Source organism: Mus pahari, chromosome 23, assembly GCF_900095145.1.
Source record: "Mus pahari chromosome 23, PAHARI_EIJ_v1.1, whole genome shotgun sequence".
Classification (NCBI taxonomy): Eukaryota; Metazoa; Chordata; class Mammalia; order Rodentia; family Muridae; genus Mus; species Mus pahari.
In genome coordinates, this window is record NC_034612.1 from 34054172 (window position 1) to 34081014 (window position 26843).

Here is a 26843-nt window from a genome sequence, read left to right on the forward strand (position 1 = left end):
GTCTGTATCGCACAGGCCAGACCTGGGCATACAAGAGACCTCAAAGTCCCACCTCCACAGTGACACACTTCCTCTAACAAAACCACACCTCCTAATAGTGCCACTTCCCATTGGCCAAGCATATTTAAGCTACCCCGTGGTTTTTGCGATTTGTACATTTTAACTTTATGTATGTGTGTGGGCATTGTGTACACCTGAGTACAGGTACCCAGGGAGAGCAAAAGGGGCATCAGATCCGCTAGAGCAGTGGTTCTCAACCTGCTAAAGGGTCAGGAGTGGTCCCACCCTTTCTCAGGGGCTGCATATCAGATATTTACAGGACGGTTCATGTAACAGTAGCAATGAAAATAATGTTATGGCTGGGGGTGAGCACAGTATCCGGAGCTGGATTAAAGGATCCTAGCATTAGGAAGCTTGAGAACCACTGTCTTAGAACTTAGCCTGGGTTACAGGAGCCTGTGAGTAGCCCAACGAAGGCAGTGAGACCTGAACCTAAGTCCTCTGAGCCTGTGCCTGGAGTTAGAGCCCTACTCGACAGTGCAGCCAAACAGCCAGCAACACGAGACTCGGTAGGAAACTAGGATTTTTAAAAACTTTAACAATTTATTAGTCTTATTCCCAGTAAAATATCCACACAAAGTCAGCAGAATGGAATGATATTCAGCTGACTACATTTAATTAATTTCACATAAATATTTAACATCTAGAAACCTCAGGGAATCGTCAGACCAAGTAGAAATGCGATTTTTCCAAGCAGGTATTGCTTTACTATGTCACTAACCCAGTCACTATCATGACCAGTAAGTTGTAATGGTAAACGAAAGGTTTGTTGAGGTTTTTAAAGATGTTCTGCTGAGCCAGTGGAATCAATCCAAGAAGAAGATGTTATTGAACTGCGTGGCACACAGTTTTTTCACCTCTTCTGCAGAAAGAACAGAAAACAGTGTGTCAAGGAGCAGGGCTCTGACCTTGAGGGCTGGATGCTACCATCAGTACCTCCAGTTCTTTGGGGATAAAGTTAGGAAATAAGTAAATGTCTGCATTAATTTTGACTTTATCTTAAGAAGAGTAAGCAACAATAACAAAATAATTCACCAACAGAGAAGGCAGTCGGAGAAACAGCTCACAAACTCTTGAGACCTCCATGTTTCCCCACACACTAGGGCACCACTGTTTTGGTTCTAAAAGATCTGGCTTGTGGAGAGCCTGAGATCCTAGTGAGTCAGCATTGGAAGTGCAATGCTCTTGCAAAGCTGACGGGATGGATGCACAAAAACCCTGGCTACAGTCCTGAGATGTCAATCAAGGTTCCCAGAGATAATCACCTTGGATTAATGGATCCACTAAATCCACCTATTTTAATTTCTGTGGTGCGAAGTAGAGAACTCAGGGCCTTGAGTATGCCAGGCAAATGCTATACCACTGAGCTCCACGCCCACTCCTCTAAACTCCCATTTTATCTCTGCATGCACCCACATACGAATGCAAATGAAGACCTGAAATGTCCTAATGCTGAGCACAGTGAGGCTGCCTGTAATCACAACCTTAGGAAAAGGTGGGACAATGGCTGTAAGTTCAAGGTTGGACTGGCCTACATAGCAACTTTCAGGCCAGCCAGATGGAAGATCTTGTCTCAAAAACACAAAACAAAAACCCAAACCAAACCAACAAAAGAAAAGATGTAAGATCCTCTATGTCATTTATGATGAGCTTGGTAGGATTTGTCCCCTACCTGTTATGTGCCCTGCCTGCCGTTAGCATCACGCCACAGAGAGCAGTGGCGAAGCCCAACCCCATGAGAACAATGCTATCCTTTCCCTAGGACAACATTCATTAAGACCCATAAAACAGCTGCTAGATCACACTGTCCAGAAAGGAGACCAACCCCGCCCTGATGGGAAGGCAGAAAAAAAAACTTGCATTCTTCTGCTCATGTGCAGATGGTGACAGCTGGAAGTGCCCTGTCAACCTGGCAGCCTGGAGAGTTCTCGTATATATAAAAGAACATTTGTACAGTGTACAGCTATGTCTTGTTTGCTGATTTTTTTTTTTTTTTGGTAGCACTTTAGAAAACACTTTTCTTTTAGGCACTGTTAAATTTCCCACACCACAGGAGAAATAAAAGCATTTAATAGAGGACTGGAGCTACGGCTCAGTGGTTAGGAGCACTTGCTATTCTTATAGAAAATCCCATTTGGTTCTCAGCACCCACAGGACAGCCTACAACTGCCTGTTACTGCAGTTCCTTCTGGTTTCCTCAGGGACCAGGCACACAGTAGGTGGGACACAGACATACATGCTGGTAAAATACCCATATGCATGAAATAAAGTTTTCTTTAAACCTGAAATACACAGAATGGAAGCATCTGCTTGGATCTCACGAGTCGTGTTCTGGAATCTGTTTGCACTGGAGGCTGAGTGAGGCCCTCACTCATGCTCAGCAGGTGTAGCCATGGGCTACATCCCTCACAGACCTGACACCCATCTCATTTTCCCCCACCATTTTATTCAAGGTAGAGACTCCATTAATAGCCCAGGCAGACTGTGAAGTTCTGATCCTCCTGCCTCTTGAAAAGCTGGGATCCAAGGCCAGGAGATTTTGCTTGTTTCTGATTTCTGAGGCAGTTACGAGCTGCCCCATGTGGTCTAGAAACCAAACTTGAGTCCCTGTAGGAGCAGCAGAGACCCTCGCCCTGTGGAGCTGTCTCTGCAGTCCCTGTTTGTTTGCTTTCTACTCTTTGTTTTGTCAGCATGTATATCTATCACCATGTCAGATGCTGTCAGAGGACAGAAGAGGCGTTAGATCCCGAGAGAACAGAGCTACGGCTGCCTGCAGGCCACTGTGTGGGTGCTGAAGTAGCCTCCATCTTAACCCTGAGCCACTGCTGCAGCTCCAATTTACTTCCCTTTAAAGAATTTCCTATTTTCTTGCATGTGCACGTGTGTGTATGGAGGGATACAGTATACATGCATGAGGTCGGAGGACAAGCTGTGTGTCTCAGAGATCATACTCATGTCACCAAGCTTGGCAGCACGCTCCTGTACCCACTAGGCCACTTCTCAGGCCATATTTACTTTTTTTGAGATAGGGTCTCCTGTAGTCCAGGCTAGTTCAAACTCACTCTGTAGCTGAGGATGAATGTAAACTCCTGATCCTCCTGCCTCAGCTGGAATTATAGGTATGACCACAATGTGCAGCTTCTATAGTTTCTTAACCCAGGGAAAAGATAATTTGAAGTACAGTGGCATTAAAGGTCTCCTGAGGTAGCAGGTCTCACTTACCATTGACCTCAATGAGGTTCGCATTCTTCTGATTGAGAATCACGTACAGCTCCCGCTGGTCAGACTTCTTCCCAACAACCCAGTAGTCACTCATGGCTTTCACAATGATTTCTTCATCTTCATCTGCTCTGTAACAAAGTTTCAGAGTGGGATTGTTTTATGTACACAGCTAGACTGGGAGGAGAAAAAGAATTCAAAACAAGAAATGGCATTAAGGGGTTGCAGAGATGGCTCAGCAGTTAAGAGCACTGACTGCTCTTCTGAAGGTCCTGAGTTCAATTCCCAGCAACCACATGGTGGCTCACAACCACCTGTAATGAAATCTGACGCCCTCTTCTGGAGTGTCTGAAGACAGCTACAGTGTACTTACATATAACAGTAAATAAATCTTGGGGCTGGAGCAAGCAGAGGCAGAATTTAATTCCCAGCAACCACATGGTGGCTCACAACCATCTGTACAGCTACTCATATACATAAAGTAAATAAATCTTAAAAAGAAAGAAATGACACTAAGTTGTAGTTATAAATAGTTAAGTAGTCACGTGTGAATGGCAATGTCAGAAGCAACCTCTTCTCGAGGGCCCTAGGTCACTTGGTTTGAAGGGAATTACTTAGCGAGGCCTGCAGGCCTATGTCTACAGTCCCAGCCCTGAGAAGGCTGAGGCGGAGAGATCTTGAGTTTAAGGACCACCTAGGCTATCCAAAGAATCCCATGGAAACAAACAAATAAGATAAATATAGGGGCTGGTGAGATGGCTCAGTGGGTAAGAGCACTGACTGTTCTTCCGAAGGTCCAGAGTTCAAATCCCAGCAACCACATGGTGGCTCATAACCATCAGTAACAAGATCTGACACCCTCTTCTGGAGTGTCTGAAGACAGCTACAGTGTACTTACATATAATAAATAAATAAATCTTTTTAAAAAAAAGATAAATATAAATATACATATGTATATGTGTATAATTCCTTTAAATCTATTCTTAGAAAGACAACATCACTCTGAGAAGTCACTGGGGTTACCTGGTAAAGTCACTGTTGATGTCCCCGAGAATCTTCATTAGATCTGGGTGGACGGATGTGAGTGACACGCTGGGTGTTTTCCTCATGTGAATTGTACTTTTCTCTGCTAAATTCATGTGGTTGAAGTAGATGAACTTGAACTGGGGTTCCTTTTCAGACCTGTGCAGACATGACATTGAGATGGTGACTACTGAAAGAACAGTTATCCCAACCGCATAGGAACGTGAGAGAGTGTGGAAGGGCAGCCTCAATTTATAGGACCTTGCCTCAAAACCAAAACCCAAGAGACCCTCATGAACAGAAAATACACAAACTAAAACTGTATGGCAGGGGTGGCATGGTGACTCTGAAGGAAAAGGCAAGTGCCACCAAACCTGAAGACCTGCTTCAGAACCCAGGGCCCACATGACAAAGGGAGAGACTCGACTCGACTCCTGCAGACCATTCTGACCTAGACACACGCACAATAAATACATGGAATTAAATGACTATCTAAAGGCCTTGATCTTCAATGGCTAGGCACTCAAATCTAGATTCTCAGTAAGTTGTAACCAATGCTTCAAACAATAATAATAACATGTGATATCTAATAAGATAGAATTTTCCAAGGAGACGCAGTCTACTTCTTAACCAAAAAAATATTTCCCCTACATGTGAATCCTTTTAAATAACAGTACATTGTCCATGAAGTCCAACTTATTTACTACCTGTTCTGTTGCAGGAAACACTCTCTGACCCTGGTTTAGGAGACTAACAGTTTTCCTATCTCCAGTGCTAGGAATGAACGTGCGCTGTATACAGTGCTGGCCACACGAATGCCACTCTCTGTGCGTGTAAGACTTCGCACAGCCTCAGTGAGAGCCTCCATGAAATGGACGGACTTTCTGATCGGGACCTACCTTTCCCTCCCCCAGGGCACATCACATCCAGAGTTTGAGGAAATGCTGCAGTGGGGACTGCACACCTTCAGTCCATAGCCATCTAGTCTAGGAGAATAAAGGCAGTACGAACCCAGAGATCCTCCTGTTGATATTAAACTGCTCACAGATGTCAGATGCCAGCACCGTAAGCTGGGGCCCAACGATGCTGTCCAGTCTTCGGCAGAAATCCAGCGTGAGCGGCGTGGAGGCTGGCAGGAATTAAAGAAACTACGCTCAGCCCTGCCACCCTTGGTGCCCACCAGCTCCTGCTCATGTGACTGCTCAAACTTGACATAATTCCAGTGAAAAACTTACTGACCAACTAGATGAGATCAAGCCAGACAGGGAACAAAACCAACATTCAGAAGCCAGTCCCTCCCAAATGAAACAGAAAGATAGAGCTGGAGCCGGTCTAGCTAACATGAATGAAGCCTTTCCCTACAAGGGAGGCTTCATATCCCTTAAACAGTGGCAAACTGGCTGCCCCAGAAACTCCTAAGGTCAAGTATTTATTTAAGCACACGACCCAGCACTGACCTCAGGCACACCTCACTTAGCCCTGAGTCCTTAGAGGGCAGGCACCATCCCACCCACCGCAGCAAGTGCACTCAGGGAGGGGGCGGTCCTGCTGATCACCGGTGAGAAGACCCTGAATGCTGTCAGGGAGCAGTGCGTAAAACAGCCTGTCTGTGGCTTGTGATGACACACTGTCCATTAAGGACAGGACCCAGCAGGCTGCAGGGAGCTGAGCCGCAGGGCTGAAGCAGACCCACCCCGGCACCTACCATCAATCATGAAGCACACGGCCGCACTCATGGCCTGTGGGGAGACAAACCAGAGATTACAGTTGGTAGAGAAGAGGGGTGACCGCTGTGAGCAAATGTGGCAAGCCTGGCCTCATCTCGACAGATGCACTGTAAGGAGATAGGGTGTGCCGAGCAGTGTGGAGGCAGACAGCACAGCGGCTGACAAGGAAGGACAAACGGGCTGGGCTGTGTGTGGTTCCACAGTGCCTCGGTGCTTAGGCTATACAGCACATGGCCTCATGGCTCAGGGACACAGAGTGTTTACAAATGAAGTGGCATAGCTTAAAATGTTCTCAAAATGAAACAATACAAGGAACAGATTGGCATCTTTAACTGGGAGGTGATGGCACATGCCTTTAATCATAACACTCGGAAGGCAAAGGCAGGTGGATCTGAGTTTAAGACTAGCTTGGTCCAGGGCAGCCAGAGCTACTCAGAGAAACCCTGTCAAAAACTTTTAAAAAGATTGGCATCTCGTGAATTCACCTTTGCTGGCTGCCTGGGACTTCCCTGTTCTAGCCTCTCTGCGGACTCACACTTTCCATTAAAAAACTTAAGAAGAGACCACGTCACTACAACCTTGCCTCCTCTGACCCAGCAGACGACTGCAGCTATGACATTAGCAAGTAACAGCAACCGATACCATGGATAAAGCTAAAACTGCCAAGCATGCTGGTGCACACTGTAACACCAGACAGAGGCAGCAGGATCAGGAATTCCAGGGCAGTCTCAGTAGCAGAGCCAATTCAAGGTCAGCCTGAGCTACATGACATCATGTCTAAAAGAAGAAAGCAAATGGGGTCTGAGGGGATGGTCAGTACTGAAGAGCATTAATGCCCTTGCAGAGGACCTGAGCTTAGTCCCCAGCACAGAACTCCAGCTCCAGGGGAATGTGGCACCTCTGGCCTCTCAAGGCAGCTGCGCTCATGCACTGACGCACACAATGTTACAAAAGCTCCCATGTGAGCTGGGCGGTGGTGGCACACGCCTTTAATCCCAGCACTTGGGAGGCAGAGGCAGGTGGATTTCTGAGTTCGAGGCCAGCCTGGTTCCAGGATAGCCAGAGCTACACTGAGAAACCCTGTCTCGAAAAATCAAAAAAAAAAAAAAAAAAAGCTCCCGTATGAACACTGACAGTCTTTATAACTGCAAATGACTACTATGAAGAAAGCTAAAACTGATAACCTAGGCTCACATCTCAAGTCCCGGAAAAAAGAGCAAATGGAAGCAGAAGCAAACCACAGGAAGGGGTACTAACAGTCAGGGCAGGAAGGACTCCACAGGGAAGAGAGACCACACAGGAAGCCAATACTGCTGCTGGCGAAAACCAACACAAGACTGAGAAACCTCTTCACATGCTAGAATGTAAAAAAGGACAGAAGACTTATTACTGGAATCAACAAGCAAAGGAGAGATTGCTATCAACTCCATAGGCAAAGTAAAAACAAAACCCTGTCAGTACTGTGAGGACCTGTGTGCTGACAAACTCGTTAACTTCATGGAGTTCATAAATTCCCAGGAAGATACAAACCACCAAAGCAACCTCAAGAAGAAGAAAAAACAAGATAGAGCGCCACCAAGCACCTCGTAGTTCAAAACCTCCCAGTCACAGGGAGTGACACCATCACGGTGTGGGGGAGGGGGTGACTCACACCGATCTCAGCACTTGGGAGGCCTCTAGAGGCAGATGGACATCTGTGCGTTTGAGGCCAGCCTGACATACAGAGACAGTTCCAGGACACCTGGAGCTCCATAGCAAGACCTGGTTTCAAAAGAACTAAAATAAAACTTAAAAATAGTCACACAGAAACACCCATGTACACAGTTCTACTGGGAATTCCACAAAACACTTAAAGATTTAACACCAGTTCTCCAGGTCCTCCAAAACCAGGAGAACACTTCCCAAATCATAGCACGACGGCCTCACCCTCACACCTAGTCAAAGAAATCTCAACTACGACAAACCACAGGGCTATCCATTGGGGTCCTTCAGTGCCAGCTTGCCGCAGGGCTGGGGAGGAAGGGCAAGCATATGGGGGACAGCTGAGTGACTACCAATCCCTGATAAAACCTTGGGCGTGGTGGCCAGCCAACTTCCCTAGAGGGCATCGCCGCCGTGCAATTCCTTCATCACTGCAGAAATCAGCTGTGCTGTGCTGTGTGAGCAGCCAGTCTGCTGACTTCCAGACCCTTCTGCACAGACCTCTTCTTGACTGTGTGTATGCATATGTGCAGGTGTGTGTGCATTTGTGTGCACATGCATGGAGACAGAGGACGGCATTGGCTGTCCCTGCCTTATATTCCCTCGAGGCAGTCTTTTCTAGAACTGGAGCTATCGGGCGTTTGTTGTAGTTTTTCAACTAAACTGGCATCTAGCAGCCATCTTTGCTCAGAACTCCCCATTATATCCCTAGAGCTAGAGCTAAAGATGCATCTGAGACCTTGCCTGGCTTGTCACGCTGGAGCTGAAATCTGAACCCAGGCCCCGGCTCTTGTGCGGCAAGCGCTCTCATTCACTCTCCGGCCCTAGACTGACTTCCAACCCTGCCATTCACTGTGACAAGCTGTACCTTGAGTATATCTGCTTTTCCTGTCAACTACTGGCTTTAAAGGCCATCTTGGAGATACCTCAAGAAAGCAGTTGGTGTCTAAAGTAAAAAGGTCCTGAGGGCTCCTGAACATTGCAACTAGAGGCCACTGTTGGACCACTAATCCAGTGCTGGTGGTCCTGGTCCTATGAGAAGGCAGGCTGAGCAAGTCTCCAGGAGCAGGCCATAAGCAGCAGCACCACACACACACACACACACACACACACGGCCCTCAGTCAGCTCCTGCCCTGACTTCCCTGGATGATGGATTGTAGGATACAGAACTGGAAACGCAAATAAACTTCCTCCCCAAAGTCACTGTGGTTTTGTCTTTATTTTAAAGATTTATTTATTTGGGTATATGAGTATACTTTAGATGTAGAGATGGTTTTGAGCCATTATGTGGTTGCTGGGAATTGAACTCAGGACCTCTACTCGCTCTGGCCCTATTTGCTCCAAAGATTTATTTATTATATGTCTTCAGACACACCAGAAGAGGGCATCAGATCTCATTATGGATGGTTGTGAGCCACCATGTGGTTGCTGGGATTTGAACTCAGGATCTACGGAAGAGCAGTCAGTGCTCTTAACCGCTGAGCCATCTCTCCAGTCTCCGGTCATTGTGTTTTAAGACAGCAATAGAAACTCTAAGTAAGATGTGCATGCTATACACACACACACACACACACACACACACACACACACACTGCATTTTCAAGGTAAGGAATGGAGAGTTATTATATAAAGGACAGAGTTCTTGAAAGAGATGGTGTTAACAGTGTTTATCTTATCACAATGTTTTTGAGACAGGGTCTTACTGTGTAGCTCTGGCTAGCCTGGAACTCATTATGTAGACCAGGATGGCCTAGATTTACCTGCCTCCACCTCCCTGGTGCTGGAATCAAAGGCATGCACCACTACACCCACCCACAATACAAAAAAAATTAAAGTTTCAATTAAACTGAGGTTCCTGTAATGTGGTAGGTTGTGGGGGCACTCCCACTTTAAATGCTGGGCTGACCTCAAACATATGACCGCCCTGCCTGGGCCTCCTGAGTCCTCTGGTTACAGGCATGAGCCATTACTTGGCCTACTTGGGCCTTCTCACATCACCCTGCTTCACCTTAATGCACACAACTCCTCTAATCAATGCACACTACTTTTATTGATGGTGCCTGCATATATGCCTATGCACTACATATGTACCTGGGGCATACAGATGTCAGAAGAGCATGTCAGATCCCCTGGAGCTGGAGTTAGAAATAGTTGTGAGCTTCCCAAGCTGGGTGCTGGAAGTCACACTGAGGTCCTCAGTCAGAGCTCATACAGCTGAGCCACCTCGCTGGCTGGGCTCCATGTGTACTAATTCTTTTTAAACACTCATCTGTCCCAGAGTCTGTTTTCTCCCTTTCAGCACTCATAGGGTTCTGATGTTTTGGTCTGGTTTGGTTCTGTCATACCTGAGCATAAGAGAGCCTTATGCTGCTGAGGGAGGTGGATTTATACATCATACGGGGTGAGGGAGGCAGTCATGCCAGGCAGGTGCAACTCAAGGAAGAGCCGGCCTGCTTCTCAGGCACAGAGGCTCACACCCTGGTCTCTCTGGCTTTGTCACTTGCTGTTAAAAATGCTCAGGCTTCACCCTGCCACACAGCTTGGCCGCAGGCTTGGCTGTGTGCAAGAACAGGAAGAGAGGACAATATGTCCTTACTCCCTCTTCCACGGCCACTCCCCACGCCTGGCTGCTGGCCGCTCGGAGTTGGGGGTTTCTGTGTGCTCTGAAGAACATGTGGTCACCGTCTCAGCCCTTTCTCCTCACAGCCGAGGCTGCAGCCTTCTCTACTCGCAGACATTGCTTTTAATCAGTCCACTCTCCACATAGTCAAAGGATTCCCACAGACTGTGACATCCTGTTTTCCTGAAACATAATTTCTAAGCCTTTAAATTAAAATGAATTTGTAGTTTCACATATGACAAAAGACAGACTTTTTTTCACTTTTCTTTCCTGTACCACAACTGCCTTAAGAGAAATGGTGAGGGAGGGAAGAGGGAGGGAGGGAGGGGAGGGGGTTAGGAAGAAACACTACCCAGTCATGCTGGCACATGCTGCAGTCCCTGCTACTAGGAGACAGAAGTAAAGACTGCTTGTTCCAGAGGTTGAAGGCCAGACTAGGCGAACAGCAGCCTCACTCCAAATGAAAAGGAAGCTTAGCCTACACATACATACCCATTCTGCACTGTGAGACAAAGTGCAGCCTTGCATTAGTTAGGCTAAACGCTAGGGTTCAGCACAGAAGCAGAGCTGGCTGAAGTGCGGCCTGTGCATCTGTGCTCCTCCGAGGCAGTCCCTATTACGCTTTGGGTGTGGCCCTCGGATTCTGGACACTTGAATCCCATCTTAGCCCACACTTCTTTCACTAGTAGCAAAATTGCCTAAAAAGGTTGAAAGGCAACTTCCTGCTGCAGAAGAACACCCTTTTTGAGTTTTACACAAATCAGAACTTGTAACACTTGTCCCAAGAAACATTTAGGAGGTATGCCTTAGCATTCATCTGTAACACCGGAGGGAAAACAATCGTTACCTTATACACAATTAAATGGAGCTCTTCATACGTGTCATCTGTATTTACAAAAATTTTGGGGAATCTGCATTTTGCTTCTGGATCATTAAGGTTCAAGGGTCCAGTAAGAAATCTTAAAAGTAAACACAGAGATGACTCAACTCAATGAGGTAAACATAACAAAAGCCATTCCTAGTCAAGGGACATCAATGTTCCGTAAAGCAACAGTGTCATGTCACTGGGAACAAGAGAACTCCCTTTCAGATTACTGCGCATAGGGCGAGCCAGTGCTCATGACTTTATCTTCACCAGAAGAGAAACGAGACCCAGTACTGTAAGCTGAACAGCAGACGTCCTACCTTCCATAGTGTTGAAGATTTCCAGGCATTTCCGCCCTTACTGGGGAATCCCTTCCCGCCAACTGCAAACAAAATGAATGTTGAGAACAATTACATTTTATTTTTTTAACTTTCAGTTTGACAAATGGCACTCCTACCGGCTAGTTGGTCTCAAGCCATTTTGCTACACATATTTCCTGTATTCCTTGCCACCCAGAAAAAAAATAAATAAAGGAAACCTCACTCTTACAATGCATGGGTTTGTCCATAGACTTGGCCAGAGAAGCCTTTCCGACCATGAGCAGTGGTTAAGGCAGGGACTTGATAACCAGGTCAGGGCTGGAGAGGTGGCTCAGCGGTTAAGAGCACTGACTGCTCATCCAAAGGTCCTGAGTTCAAATCCCAGCAACCACATGGTGGCTCACAACCATCCATAATGAGATCTAACTCCCTCTTCTAGAGTGTCTGAAGACAGCTACAGTGTACTTACATATAATAAATAAATAAATCTTTAAAAAAAAAAAAAGATAAGCAGGTCAGATCGCTGGCTGAGCGAGTGAGTGCTCGGTGTCAGACCTGGTCATCCATCAACCTTCTGCCACCCCATCTAGGCTCAAGGGACACGGAGGGAGAGAGTAAAGAACGTAGTAGCTGGAAGATGGGAGGGGGAGAGGTATGAGCAATAAGACAATCATGAAGATGGACATGAACCAGGAGGGAACAGTCTGGGGAGCCCTGGGAAGTGGACAGGTAAGTACGGTGGTATGTACACACATGTATGAAATTTTAAAAGAAAAGATAAAAAGTCAGGCGGTGGTGGCGCACGCCTTTAATCCCAGCACTTGGGAGGCAGAGGCAGGTGGATTTCTGAGTTTGAGGCCAGCCTGGTCTACAAAGTGAGTTCCAGGACAGCCAGGGCTATACAGAGAAATCCTGTCTCGAAAAACCAAAAAATAAAAATAAAAAAAATAAAGAACTGACTAATTTAACCAGGACTATCATAATATGACTCCATCTAAGCCTAAATCCCACAACCTACTACAGTAACAGAATTCCATAAGGTTCTTCATGTCTTTCACACTGCCCCATGGAGACTACTGCCTTCTTCCCACTCCCTCCATGTGGGAGCTCAGAGTCACAGGAGTGCACCCACAGACATTGATGGCAGACACCAACACCAGGCTTGTCTGGGATCAGAGTGCATCTTTAGCTGTGACACCGGGTTCCCTGGAAGACTTGTGCTTATCTTGCTTTGGTTTTGCTGGAAACACATTGTTTCAGGGCAGAGCGGTGGCTCAGCAGGTAGGAGCACTGACTGCCCTTGCGGAGGTCCTGGGTTTGACCCTCAGCATCCATCTCGGACAGCTCACAACATCCTGTAAGTCCAGTCCAGAGGATCCAAGTGTCCTCTTCTGGCCTCTTAAGGCACTGCACACACATGGTAACACAGATGTGCATGTAGGCAAAAGTCCCTGCATATGAAACTAGATAAATTGTGAAAAATGTTTGTTGCTCTTCTGGTTTTAACATATAACTTCAAAATATCTTCGATGCACAGTATACCGAGAGATGAAAACCCGTAGCCCACTACTAATCTGTGACAGATCGCACACGTACGAGCTCGGATGGCCATGCGGTGCTGTGGCTCTGGCTTACACAGTGCTCTGCAGGCATGCCATCAAGTAACAGACAGAATCTTCTACCGCGGCACCGAGCACAGAGGCTGACAGGCACCGGAAGGAGCTCCTTGAAGGGCGTGCTTATAAGGAAGGCTTGGAGAGCCGGCAGCGCGGTGCTGGCCCTGCCACATCCTTGTTGCACAGGTGTATGGTCTGGATCTAGAATGTCCCTCAGTGACCTGTGTGGGGGACCTGGTCTAGCTGCCAGTGCTGCTGACAGGTCAGTGGACCTTGTGGAGCCAAGCTATGGACGGCAAAATCCACTGCCGACTGCAAAGCTGAGTAGGAATGGACTCGTTGAGATGGGCTCCTGCTGAAGTCGGCAGGTCATGGGGCACACCCCTGAAGGACGGATCTATCCTGGTTGCTCTCTCCCTGCTTCTCCACTGAGGTAGGCAGCCTCTGCTTCACGCAAGCGGCCGACCTTTGCCTGAAACCTGAGACAGACAAGCCAGGCTTTCTGCTCTGAGCTGTCTTCCTCAGGAAGCCTGTCAGCAGTGAGAGGCTAATGCATCTCGCATCTCAGCAGGGTGCTGCTGTAAGACAGTGTAACCAACTCCATCCTAAGGTTATGAGGAACAGCCACTGTGCACAGTAAATGTTCATCAGCTGCTGGCTGCTGTGTCTGACCTGCCTGGAAAGAGCTATGTTCGGAGGGAACCCGTCTTAAACCTCTCTATCAATGTTTGTTTTCTTGAGGTGCTGAGGACAGAGCCCAGGGCTTTGGGTGTGCAAGCAAGTAGCCCTGAGTGTAGCTGAGAGGATGTTCCATTGTTGCAAGTCAAGTCTGAAGCGCTGGAGAGAATGAAGATGGGATGAGGGTGAGGGGAGCTTGCAAATGATTAGAGCAAGGAAAAATTATGATTGTATGGGCTGTGAACACTTTTCTCTTTCAGCCTAATTAAGAATGCTGGTGTCTAATGTTCTCTGTGGAAAGTTGGGGAGTTAAGTACAGTTGTGGCCAAATAAGCCAGGCGTAAGCCACCTTCTCACAATGTCGCCTACTTCTAGAGGAAGACTGCAGGCTTAGGGCCCTCACGGATCCCTGTCCCTCCCTATCTAAGACCTGGTTTCTCTCTATGATGGATTGCTCCACCTACTGCATCTGAACACAGCAATCGCAGGAAGGATGACACACATTCCCATGTGTGATGGATCAATACCCAGCTAAGTATCCCTGAGTATCATAGACCAACATAAAGCAGCTCAGAGGTGTCCTGGGCCCAGCTTACCACACCCACCTGCCCCTCCCCCATCTACTGTATGTCTGTAGAACACAATCATACCTCAGGTTCCATGTGCCTGGGGAACAGTGAGGTGGTGAGGTATTTGTACAAAATTCTCATGTCATCTTGCTCTAGTCCACTCCTGAAACATGAGGAAAGCACGGGTTAAAGTCTGGAAATGGTCTTCTGACTTCTCTGCTCCAGAGTAGCTTGTTTTTGTCTCTATATTGTCTGAGGATGCTGAGCTAGGGATACAGTAAGATAGGAGCGTGCTCGCCTAGCACGAAGCCCCGGACCCATCCCCAGCCCTGCAGTAAAAACAAACAGGATGGCATGCTGGTGCAGTCTGAGCCCAGCCTAGGGAAGGGAAGGCAGCTCCAAGCTACATGGAGCTCAAACGAAACAAGCACAGGGCACGCAGGTCCTCCAACTGGGAAGCTCAGGAAGGAAACACATCAGACCAGGCGCTGGCACTGCATGCTGGTCTGCTAGCAGCTGCTGCTCCACAGTCCTGTATTTTAACTAAGACTCGAAACAAAGGTCCCAACGGAACCAGCAAGAAGGCTCAGCAGGTAAAGGCATTTGCTTTGTAAGACTGGTGACCTGGGTTTGATCCCTGGAACCAATGAAGAGTGGAGAGATGTGTGCACATGTGCACACACACACACACACACACACGCACGCAAGCACACGCACACAGATACACACACACACACACACACACACACACACGCATACACAGACACAGACACAGACAGACAGACACACACACACTCATACACATGCACTTTTTAAGCTTTTTTTAAAGTCCAATAGATCTGACTTTCAGACTGAAATCCATACAGGGTTACTTAAGGAACAGTGGTAACCACATGAAACATTCTAGAAAGACATCTTGGTGTCCTGGCCTACACAATGAATACCACATTCTAGAAAACATCACTATGTTACAGATATATAATTTGACCATAGATACCAGAAGTATATGTGGATATTTGTTCTCTATGTTTCAGTGTAGGTTTCTCAACTCAAAATGAAGCAGGAATACGGAGAAGTTGGGAGCTGGCAGACAGCCACCCTTGAAGAAGTTTCTTCGAGAACACCTCTTCCACCGCCTGTCATGTTAGAATGAACTGTCCTTCCCTGCAGACAACTGCTGCCCTTCTGCAAGATGCCCTCACTAGACCGTGCACCGGGTCATCTCCCATACATAGTACCCTCTGCTTTCTCATGTCCTGACCACGTCTAAAATGTGACAGGGGCTGGGAACATGGCTCATGCTAGCATGAGGACCTGAAATTAGATCCCCAGCACCTGTGTTAAAAGCTAGCTGTGGCAGTGTATGCCTACAATCCAAGTGCTGGGGCAGTGGGGACAGGAGCACCCGGGGGCTCATTGGCCAGCCAGCCTGGTTTCATCAGACAAAAGACCTATACCCACAAATAATATAAAGATGAATGTTAAAAAATGAAAGTGCTGGCTGGTGAGATGGCACAGTGGGTAAGAGCACCCGACTGCTCTTCCGAAGGTCCGGAGTTCAAATCCCAGCAACCACATGCATGCGTACACAACCATCTGTAACAAGATCTGACGCCCTCTTCTGGAGTGTCTGAAGACAGCTACAGTGTACTTACATATAATAAATAAATAAATCTTTAAAAAAAAAAAAAAAAAAAAAAAGCCGGGCGTGGTGGCGCACACCTTTAATCCCAGCACTCAGGAGGCAGAGGCAGGCAAATTTCTGAGTTCGAGGCCAGCCTGGTCTACAGAGTGAGTTCCAGGACAGCCAGGGCTACACAGAGAAACCCTGTCTTGAAAAACCAAAAAAAAATAAAAAATAAAAAAAATAAAAATAAAAATAAAAAAGTGCACACTCTAGGAGCCTCGAACAGACACAGACGCTCTGTAAGGAAGGGAAGAGTGGTTCTAAAGCTTTACTGCTCATAAGGCAGCACCGACCACGGCGGGGTGGTCGCTGATAGAATTTCTAAAGCGAACACATGGACACTTAGAACATTTTTCTTTTTCAGAAGTAACTGAGATGATAAAGGGGAAGAGAAAGTAAAACCGAAATCAGGTTCAAGGCACAACTTCCCTTTTGAGACATGTGTAAGTACTGGGGATGGGGGCTGAGGCAGGAGGATTACAAGTAACATACCAACTTGATCTACATAGTGTGACCCTATCTTGAAAAATAAAAATAAAAAACAGAAGCCAAATAAAACACTCGTTAGGGCCAGCAGGACAGTCCAGTGGGTAAGGGCACCTGCTATGCAAGCCTGGTGAGCCACCCGAGGTTGAAGACTGGGGAGAGAACGGAGTCCACAGGCTGTCCTCTGACCTCCACAAGTGTGCTGTGGGGTGTGCACCCACACATGAATCATCACACAATTATAAAAATCCAGACATTTTTTATCTAGCTTAAATCTCAGCACTTCATTTGGGCATACATATACTCTTACTCTATTCAACTTGCTTTGTATTTGTGTGTGGCTTCTGCTGTCTTTACATCACCACTAAGTGGCCTTTCAGGCGTCACCCCAACTCTCTTTGCTGGAGATATATGCTATTTGAGATCAGCTCCCTCCTCCCCCTCTTCCTCCGTTCATCCTTTCTCTTCTTCCACCTTTTTTTGGCCAATTTTCATGTACGTGTGTGTGTGTGTGTGTGTGCTATGTATGTACGTATGCATGATTTTGTATGTATGTACATAGGTGCACATGTGTACGCATGCATGGGAGTCTGCAGTTGGTCAGCACCAGGAATCATCCTCAGCTGCTCTTGTCCTTTATTCACCGAGGCAGGGTCCTGCTCACACCAGCTGGCTTGCCCTGGAGATCCTGCCTCTTGTCTTCCTCCACCACACCCACCCAGTGATTATGTGAGTTCTGGGGATCTGAACTCTGACCCTCACACTTGTACAGCAAGGGCTTTAGCCACTGGGACATCTCAGTCTTGGCACTAGTTTTATTTAAGCTCCTCTGCTTGGTAATTTTAATTGTTTATTATCCCCCGGCTGTGCTCTAAATAATTCTCCTCCTAATTTGCCAATGGCCACACAATTTTCCTGCTGATGGCCCTGCTGTTATTTCCTGTGTGACAGACAACTACACCCACTGCTACTGTGTGTATCATTACCTGACCTCCATGTCCTGCAGACCAAGTCACAGGGTGTTACTTACCAGATGAGTTGGTCATTGTAGAGGAATGCTGTATACTTGACCACACTGAGGCTTTCTTCCATTCGGTTAATAAAGGACTGGATTTTCAAGTAAGTCATTTTATCCAATGGGAAGAAGCTGATTCCACCAAAAATATCAAGTAGGTCACATGACTGCAAATGTAGTGTCTGCAAATACTGTGGGGAAAACAGACATCAACTTAACAATTGCACCCTCCCTACAGTGCTCACATCAGGCTGTGAAGCCACAGTCACACAGTGACAAACAGCATGAGGACAAGCTGAGAATGACTGGACTTGAAGTCAGTACCAGTCCTGAAACACAAAAGCTGAAAGCTGTCCTTGGTGTGCGTCTCTTAGGATCCACTCGATAGGACTATGGACACAGTGCCAATCGGAAAGACAGCAGTTTATTCGTGACAGGACAGTAATGAGAGCAAGAGCAGGGTTTGAGAAAGATGGCACCACAGTGACTTATGGTCATTAGAGTGAGAAATGTTTCAGATGGCTCAGAGGCTAACAATGCTTGCCACACACCTGAGGGCTGGGGTTCAGATCCCTAGCATGTATGTAAACTGCCAGGCGGGCAGGAGGCTGCCTCAGTCCCAGCTGAGGGAGGCAGAGACATGGGATCCCCGGAGCAAGCAGGCCAGCTACACTTGCTGAAAGATGGCCTCTGGGAGAGGCCTTGACTCAATGCATGAAAAACTGACACCCAAAATCAAGCCCAGGCTGCATGCGCACAAATAACCAAAAAGTAAGTAACCAATACAGGGACAGGGCTGAGGGAGGTCATGGTCTGATTAAGAAAAGCCTCCACTGGCTCATACTGAATGCTAGGTCCCTAGTTTGTGGGACAATTTTGAAATTTTGAAAAGGACTGGGGGGTGTGGACTTGCTGGAGGACATCTGTCACTGGGGTTGAGCCTTGAGGCTTCAAAAGCCCACCCCAGACCGAGCTCTTTCAGGACTTTCTCTCTCGCTTGCTGCTGCTTGTGGATGAGATGTGACCTCTCACTGTTGCTCCAGTACCATGCCTGCCAGCCTGTTGCCATGCCCCCTGCCATGAACGGCATGGAGTCACCCTGGGAAACTATAAGCAAACCCAATTCAATGCTTTCTTTTAAAAACTGCCTTGAGGGCTGGTGAGATGGTCCTGAGTTCAAATCCCAGCAACCACATGGTGGCTCATAACCGTCCGTGACAAGATCTGGCGCCCTCTTCTGGAGTGTCTGAAGACAGCTACAGTGTACTTACATATAATAAATAAATAAATAAATCTTTAAAAACTTCCTTTTATCTCTATATGGCAATGGAACAGCAACTAAGACAAGAGGTATTTTAGGGAAAAAAACAAACTGAGAATTATAACCTGAACATAAACTGAATCTGACAGGTGCTGCGGCAAGTGAAACAAAGCCCAAAGTACAATGAAAGAGACTGGGAACTAGCTCGAGTTTCAGCTCTTGGGACATTTCACTCGTGTGACTGAATCCATCTGACAGCTGTGTTAATCACTGTTCTCTTGCTGTAAAAAGACACCAAGACCATGGCTGCTCTGAAAAAGATTTAATTGGGGCTTGCTTACAGTTTCAGAGGTTTAATCCACTGTCATCATGGTAGAAAGAATGGTGGCATGCAGGCAGCCATGGTGCAGGAGAAGTAGCTGATAGTACGATATCTGAATCCACAGGCAATAGGGAGAGAGAGCCCCTAGGACCGACCGGCTTGGGCTTTTGTTGTTGTTTTCTGGTTTTCTTTCTGTGTAGCCTGAACTGTCCTAGAGCGCACTCTATAGACCAGATCAGAGAGATCGGCCTGTCTGCCTCCAGAGTGCTGGGATTAAATGCCTGAGCCATGGCTTTTGAAACTCCAAAGCCCTTACACACACACACACACACACACACACACACACACACACACACACTTCCTCCAGCAAGGCCACACCTCCTAATCCTTTCAAATTGTGCCTCCCAACTTCTGTCTCAGTGTTTTATTTCTGTGAACAGACACCATGACCAAGGCAACTCTTAAAAAAACATTTAATTGGGGCTGGCTTACAGGTCAGAGGTTCAGTCCACTGACATCAAGGCAGGAGCATGGCAGCATCCAGGCAGGCGTGATGCAGGAGATGCTGAGAGCTCTACATCTTCATCTGAAGGCTGCTAGCAGACACTGGCTTTCTGTTTCCTGTCTCCCTCTCTGCCTAAGCTTGGCTTTCCTAGAACTTGCTCTGTAGATTGGCCTTGAACTCAGAGATCTGCATAGCTCTGTCTCCTGTAATGCTAGGATTTAAGGCATGTAATGCCTAAATTGAAGCTTTTCGTCATCTAGACCCAGGCTGGCCTCCGAACTCAGAGATCTGTTTGGCTTTGTCAACTAGTATTAAAGATATATATATAAACCCCATACCTGGATCTAAATTTAGCTGGGTAGGATCTTGCCCCCAAATCCCTTAATCTGTTCTCTCCTAAAACACAGGATTCAGTTCCACTTCACTTCCCAGTGCCCCTTTAATACTTGAGCCATATATTTTGTTTTTCCTTTCTCAGCCTGCTACTCGTTTAAAATACTCTTCATGAGACTTAACCAGAGAACAAAATCTATGAAGGGCTTTTTTGAGACTCCCTTAGACTCGAGTAGACTCTTCAGACAGGGGTAAAAAGCAGAGCCGGGCGTGGTGGCCACGCCTTTAATCCCAGCACTCGGGAGGCAGAGGCAGGCGGATTTCTGAGTTCGAGGCCAGCCTGGTCTACAGAGTGAGTTCCAGGACAGCCAGGGCTACACAGAGAAACCCTGTCTCAAAAAACCAAAACAAAAAAACAAAATACAAAAAACAAAAGCAGTCACATTGTTTACCAAAATACCTCAAAAATGATCTCTAGGCCATATTCTGAAATTCTTCTCCACTGAAACCTCTGGGGCCAGGTCTGTACCGTTCAAATCACACTCAGTAGCGAAGCCTTCCATATCCCTACTAGGATGGCCCGTTAAGCCCTATTTAATGCATCCACAGCTTTCCAAATCCAAAGTCCCCAAATCCACATTCGTCTAAACAAAAGTATGGTCAGGCCTACCACAGCAATACCCAGTCCCCGGTACCAACTTCTGTCTTCTGTATCTATGAGTCTATAGGGACCATTCTCATTCACATCACCAGAACAGCCACCTCCCCCCCCCCCCGAGTTAGTATGGGTGAGGCCTGTTAGGACAACAGAACCAATGCAGGCTGATGATGTGACAGCTCATATCTATAATCTCAGTACTTTGGGAGGCTGAGAAAGGAGGGTTACTGTGAATCTGAGGTCAGTATAGGCTAGCCAGTAAGATCCTACCTCAAAATAAAAAGAGAAGTGTGTGTGTGTGTGTGTGTGTAAAATCAACATGTGGCTCTGGTAATTGTTTAAATGTTTGCACTCTAACCCACCCACATAGTGAGACAGCCTTTGAAGTAAGTCCTCCCTACGATATACACAGATGCACAAGATTAAGCTGAGACACGTCTCTGGGCTGCTTCCAGGAGCCCTGGAAGGAGGCAGGAAGCTCTGCTCCAACAGGCGAGCTCACAGGCTGAGGAGCACTGAGGAGCGCTGAGGAGCACTGGCCTCACTGCCCTGGGACTGCCTTAACAATCCTCAGGTTCTTTGCTACACTTGAGGTCTGGATTTTATATCTTAAAAAAAACAACAGATCTGGAGGCTGGCGAGACGGCTTGGTGGCCAAGAGCTCACACTGCTTTTGCAGAGGAGTAGGGTTTGGTGCCCAGCACTCCTAGAGAACAAATGGAGCTCACAGTTCCAAGGAATCAGACATCCTCTTCTGATCTTTATGAGCACTGCACTCATGTGCGCATACCCCCACACAGACATACACATACAATTAAAAATATAAACAATGAATTGGGGCTGGAAAGATGGCTCACTGGTTAAGAGCAATAGTCCAGATTCAGTTGCCAGTGCCCACCACATGGCAGCTGACAACTGCTTATAACTCCAGGTCAAGGGCAGCTGGAACCCTCACACATATATACATGCAGGCAAAATAGCAATGCAATATATGTCACACATGCAATAAGATATATATCTGATATATATACATAATATGATATATACATATAATATATATCATATATACCTTATATACCTTTAAGAATAAATTAAAATCAAGTTTTCCTGCCTCTGTATTGTTCTAGAACACCCCCCCATGATGCTGGGGATCAACCAAGGTTCTGATCCACACCAGGTAAGTGGTCAGCCGCTGACCCCTATTGCCAGCTTCGCTGATAATTTCCCTCAAGGTCTTAGTAAAGCTATAAATAAAATCCAGGACACTTACCCGATGGAAGAATTTCTCTAATCTTTCCTTTAGGAGCTTGACACCTCCATCTTCCATGGCTTTCAGAAACGTCCCATTGAAAAGCTAATAATGTAAAACATTGTGGAAAGTGGCATCAGTGTCCCATGCTACTCATGCGACAGGCTCCTCTGCTCCACCTTGAACAGGGCTCATCAACACCTCCCAGGCATTTTCAAGCATAGGAAGTATTCATGAGAAAGGAAGTGTAAAATTATATACCTTACTAAACAGTACACTAGGCGACAGACACCAGCTTTTCATACGGCCGCTTAATAATTCTGCCCATCTTTCTGTTTATCTGTTTGATTTTGAGAGTACAGGCCTTCTGTGTTGCCCAGGAGGCTGGGCTCAAACTCAAAAGTCATTCTCTCCCCTCAGCTACCCAATCAGCTGGGGCTATAGCCCTCCCCTGAGCTCGGGCCTCTGAAGAGGAAGACAGGCTCTTAACCACGGAGCCCTCTCTCTGGCACCAGAAATAATTAAAAAAATAAAATAAAAATGTTAAAAATACCAGTGTAGCTACAAATGGAGAGCATTTGTCTAGGCTCAACGCCCAGCACCTCAAAGATTGAAGCATTCCTTTTAGAGCCAGGCACTTGGGGTGCTGAGGCATGGTGACCATGAGTCTAAGCTCAGCCTGAGCTATGGAGAGAAATCTTGTCTCAGAAAGCAAAACAGAACAAGATTGTTTATAAACATTCCCAAACTTATTCTCAGATGACATGGACAGACCCTAATTTTAAAGAGACGCCAGCCCAGTCAGATCCTGCATGTCTTTCTCCAGTGTGTAGTCAGGTTAAATATAGGGTCTCGCCCTCAGCAAAGAAACATCTCCTTGCAAGAGATGGAGACCGTTGCAGAAAACCATGGCTGATCAAATGCAGAAAAGAAGTGACTCTGTGATACAACTGATATAACTACAACACAGCTGCTGTACCTAGGCTCAAGATCAGGGCGGAGGGGGAGGGGGAGGGGGAGTCTAGGGGGCAGAGGAACAGTGAGTTTGCTGTGAGACTGCATCTCCTACAAACGTCAGAGAAGCTAAACCCGTGAAATCTCATCAACATGGCTGCCCAAACAAGACCTGAACACGGACCACAAAAAGAGACATGTTAACATGGAAGAGAGAAATCTTATGGGGCTCAGCCCTAGATTAAAGGCTATGGGAAAACAAGGACTGTGGAGAGGGGGTACCCAGGGTTATCCAGTACCAAGTGCTCAGCTCTGAATTCATACACACATGGAACGGCATACGGACCGAGCAGGTTATATATAGTTAGGGTTATATACACATATACATATACACACATGTAGATTCATACATACAAACATACATATGATTTTTAAAGAGGCCATGAGAGAGTGGGGGAGGGGCACATGGGAGGATTCAGAAGGTCAAAAGAGAAGAAAACAATGTAATTATATTTTAACTTCAAAAAAATGTTTAAAAAGAATAAACTTGTATCACATGCCCTCCTTCCTCCCAAATGCACCTGAGGCCCTCCCAGTGCAGAGGCCCTCCCAGTGAGGCGCAGGCGGAGCACAGGCTTACCTTGTACATGCTGTAGCACTGCTGCAGCACTGAGCTGTACACCTTGTCCTACAAACAAGAAAACAGCAGGCATCTCACCGGGCCCCAGGCACAGCAACAGGACCACTCTTGGCAAAGGCTCATGATTACTATAAACTTGGTCCTACGGAGCTGTACGCTGAAATCACAGGTATTTAAATTCAAATTTACAAACCAATACGCCTCTTTTAGAAGGGCTTTATATTATATACACATGACCAGTGGAAGGTATTAATAAGACAGGCACTCAAGTATTTTGAGAGGATTATATGAAAGTAAGCAATAAGCATAAAACCTTTCTATGAAGCCCAAGAAGGTTCCTAAAGCTACTGAGGTTAAATGCACGTAATCTGCTATCTCCAGGAGCATCCTAAAAGCCCAGGATAAGAAACCGCACATTACCAACAGTTCCTCCTCTTGGTACTCCACTACCGCCTTGCCATCTTTACTTTGCTTTTCGATGATAGGATTCCGAACAACCTATGAAGTTTGATAAACAGAAATTAATGATATGAGCAGATGTTTTAAGCTTTCTTTTAATTTTAAAAATCTGGGTAGGACTGGGACTATCACTCAATAGTAGAATGTTTGCCCAGCTGGGCTTGGGTTCTAACTCTAGCAATAAAATATATAAACAAGTGCCAGCCAGATGCACACATGTGATCCCAGCAATCGGCAGAAAGATCTCTGAGTTCGAAGCCAGCCTGGTCTACAGGGAGAGTTCCAGGACAGCCAGGGCTGCACAGAGAAACCCTGTCTCACAAACCGAAACAAACAAAAAGAAAGACGGCTCCTCAGGTAAAGGCGTTTGTCTGTTGCCAGGCAGATGACCTGGGGTTCAATACCCAGGACCAACACGGTAGGAGTAGAGAACGCTCTCAAGTTGCCCTCCAGCTCCCACCCCCAGCCAAAACAAATAAATAAAATAAAAACAAATAAAAATATAAATATTATCAGGAGGATTGGGAGATGACACAGTATTCTTAGCACTCAGGAGACAGAAATAGGTGGATCTACAAAGAGAGTTCCAGGCCAGCCAGGGCTATACAGTGAGATCCTGCCAACAAACCAATGTGGGCTATGGTAGCACAATCCTAGCATTAGGGGGTCAGAGACATGGATTCCTGGAGCTTGCTGACCAACTAGGCAAGCATAATTGGCTCTCTCAGACCTTTGTGAGATATCTTGCTCAGAAATCCAGATGGACTCCTGAGTAATAGCATTCAAGGTTGCCATACATAAGGCATGCAATGCTCACTTCCACCCCCTCTATCACACACAAATACACAAAAATTATTGAACGTGTTATACCATTAGACAAAAAATTTCTTTTGTTTGTTTGTGGCGTCTATTCAAAAACCCAGGCAAGCATTCTACTATTGAACTCCATTTGTAAACAAAACAAAGTTTTTTCTTTCTTCCTGCTTGTCTGTTTGTTTTTGAAACAGGGTTTCTCAGTCTACCTCTGGCTGTTCTGGAATTGGCTCTGCAGACAAGGCAGGCCTCGAAGTCATAGAGATCCACTTACCTGTGCCTCCTGAGGGCTGGAATCAAAGGTATGCATCACCATTGCCTGGCCAGAACGTTTCTTAAAATATAGCCCCAATCTCAATAACCATTTTGACTTTGAAATTGCAACCAATTTCACTGTGTTTCCTAAAGATAAGATCCCCAGAACTTTACTATTACTGTGTATGTAAATACCATAACCATCCAGAAATTTTCTTCTGGTTCATTGAAGAACTGTCTGTTCTTCTGTGTGTGTAAAGATTTTGCAGGTTTCGATGGGCTGAAAGTCCTAGTGAAAAAAAGTTTTAAAAACATGGTTTAAATATGGTATAAATTGAAAGAATTCACCAGTCTCTACAAACAAAAAACATATGTAAACTATTACCTTGTAAACTGTACAATTGCTTCACATAATCCAACATTTCTAATTTTTTCATTCTTTTCTACTTCATTTGGATGGTAAAACAGAATTTTATTTTCTTCCTAACACAGGAAGAAAACAGAAACACAGCATTAATGTCAGGATTTATTCATCTTAACTTTGAAAGTGTTGAGTTTAACATCCAACTCTCCCATCAAAGAGGCTAAGGACAACACCTAAAAATGTCTTTAGAAAGCCCAGAATGAGCCAGGCGTGGTGGCGCACGCCCTTAGTCCCAGCACTCAGGAGGCAGAAGCAGGTGGATTTCTGAGTTCAAGGCCAGCCTGGTCTACAAAGTGAGCTCCAGGACAGCCAGGGCTACACAGAGAAACCCTGTCTTGAAGAGCAAAAACAAAAAAACAAAAAGCACCTCCAAAAAAGAAAATTCATTATGATTTTGTAAATACTGCAAGCCATCAGTGTAAGAGGCAATTGTGATGTTCACCAAATCACATCTCCTCAGTAGTACAAGATGAGTTTAATGAAAGTCTCGGATTTCTTCCCATGTGTCACCAACCCTCACAAGGAAGATGCAGGTGTGCGCCTGTAGGAGAATACAGGATCCACAACTGCACCAAGTTGGTTCAGGAGCACTTGGGCTGACAGCCTCTAAATGGGACTGTGATCTGCTTGCAACACAACACAGATCTAGACGGGTTCTGAGGAAGTCGCCACCCTCAACTCGGAGGAAACAAAAACGCTTATAACATCAATTTTGAGGGGGAAAAAAGAAAAAGAAAAAGAAAAAGATTAACTTTCTGAAGCGCCTCCAAGTTTTCCGTTTTGTTTCATGTTCCCTCTTTTGGGAGCTCCGTCCTACCAATCCGGCTCCACCTTTGCAATGGAAGATTAACAAGAAGGGAAGTCAAGTTTAATCTTAATTGCCCAGACCTGACGCGAAGGGCGGAGGGGGTTAACCTGGGACCGCCGCTGCCAGCCAGGACAGGCTGCGGCGACAGGGGCCGGGCACAGCCACCGGGCATGGAGCAGGCTCGGTCCGGGCGGGCACGGCTAAGGGATCGCGCGCGTCCGGGACGCAGCCTGCAGCGCCTGGGCAGCGACACCGCCGGGTGGCCGGGTGGCCGGGGTCTCCGGGGCCACCGGGTCTCCGGGTCGCCGGGGTCGCCGGGTCTCCGGGTCGCCGGGGTCGCCGGGCCCGGACCTTCCTCGGGCTGCGGCTGACACCGGCGCGCGGCCCCCTCGGCTTACCTCTCCCTCGCGCGGCCCGAAACGGGGGTTGTAGATGAAGAAGCTCAGCAGCGCCGGCGGGAACTGCTTCTCCTGGGCCGCCCAAGCCCCCGGCCCGGCCGCGGCTGCCGCCATCCCGGCCCGGCCCGGCCCCCCGCTCCGAGGCCGCAGCCTTAGGGAACGCCGCACTTCCGCCTC

At 46.8% G+C, this 26843-nt stretch overlaps 1 protein-coding gene across 1 annotated transcript; it reads right to left on the reverse strand.

The window, feature by feature from the left end:
• Window positions 1-582: 582 nt before the first annotated feature.
• Window positions 583-26843, reverse strand: Ccz1 (CCZ1 homolog, vacuolar protein trafficking and biogenesis associated). The gene is made up of 15 exons (XM_021222703.2): window positions 26667-26843; window positions 25422-25519; window positions 25232-25325; window positions 23930-24007; window positions 23510-23557; window positions 21937-22020; window positions 17603-17778; window positions 14481-14562; window positions 11537-11598; window positions 11199-11310; window positions 6008-6041; window positions 5314-5431; window positions 4303-4461; window positions 3283-3410; window positions 583-922 (listed from the first exon to the last, which is right to left on the reverse strand). Exons 1-15 carry the CDS (start codon window positions 26778-26780, stop codon window positions 867-869), a joined length of 1443 nt encoding a protein of 480 aa, XP_021078362.1. The 5' UTR covers window positions 26781-26843; the 3' UTR covers window positions 583-866.

Coding starts and splice junctions, on each gene's coding strand:
- Ccz1 (XM_021222703.2), bottom strand. CDS start 26,780: ATGGCGGCAGCCGCGGCCGGGCCGGGGGCTTGGGCGGCCCAGGAGAAG. Junction 11,599..14,480: donor CCAGGCACATGGAACCTGAG/GTATGATTGTGT, acceptor TTTTGTTTGCAG/TTGGCGGGAAGGGATTCCCC. Junction 923..3,282: donor GAACCTCATTGAGGTCAATG/GTAAGTGAGACC, acceptor TTCTTTCTGCAG/AAGAGGTGAAAAAACTGTGT.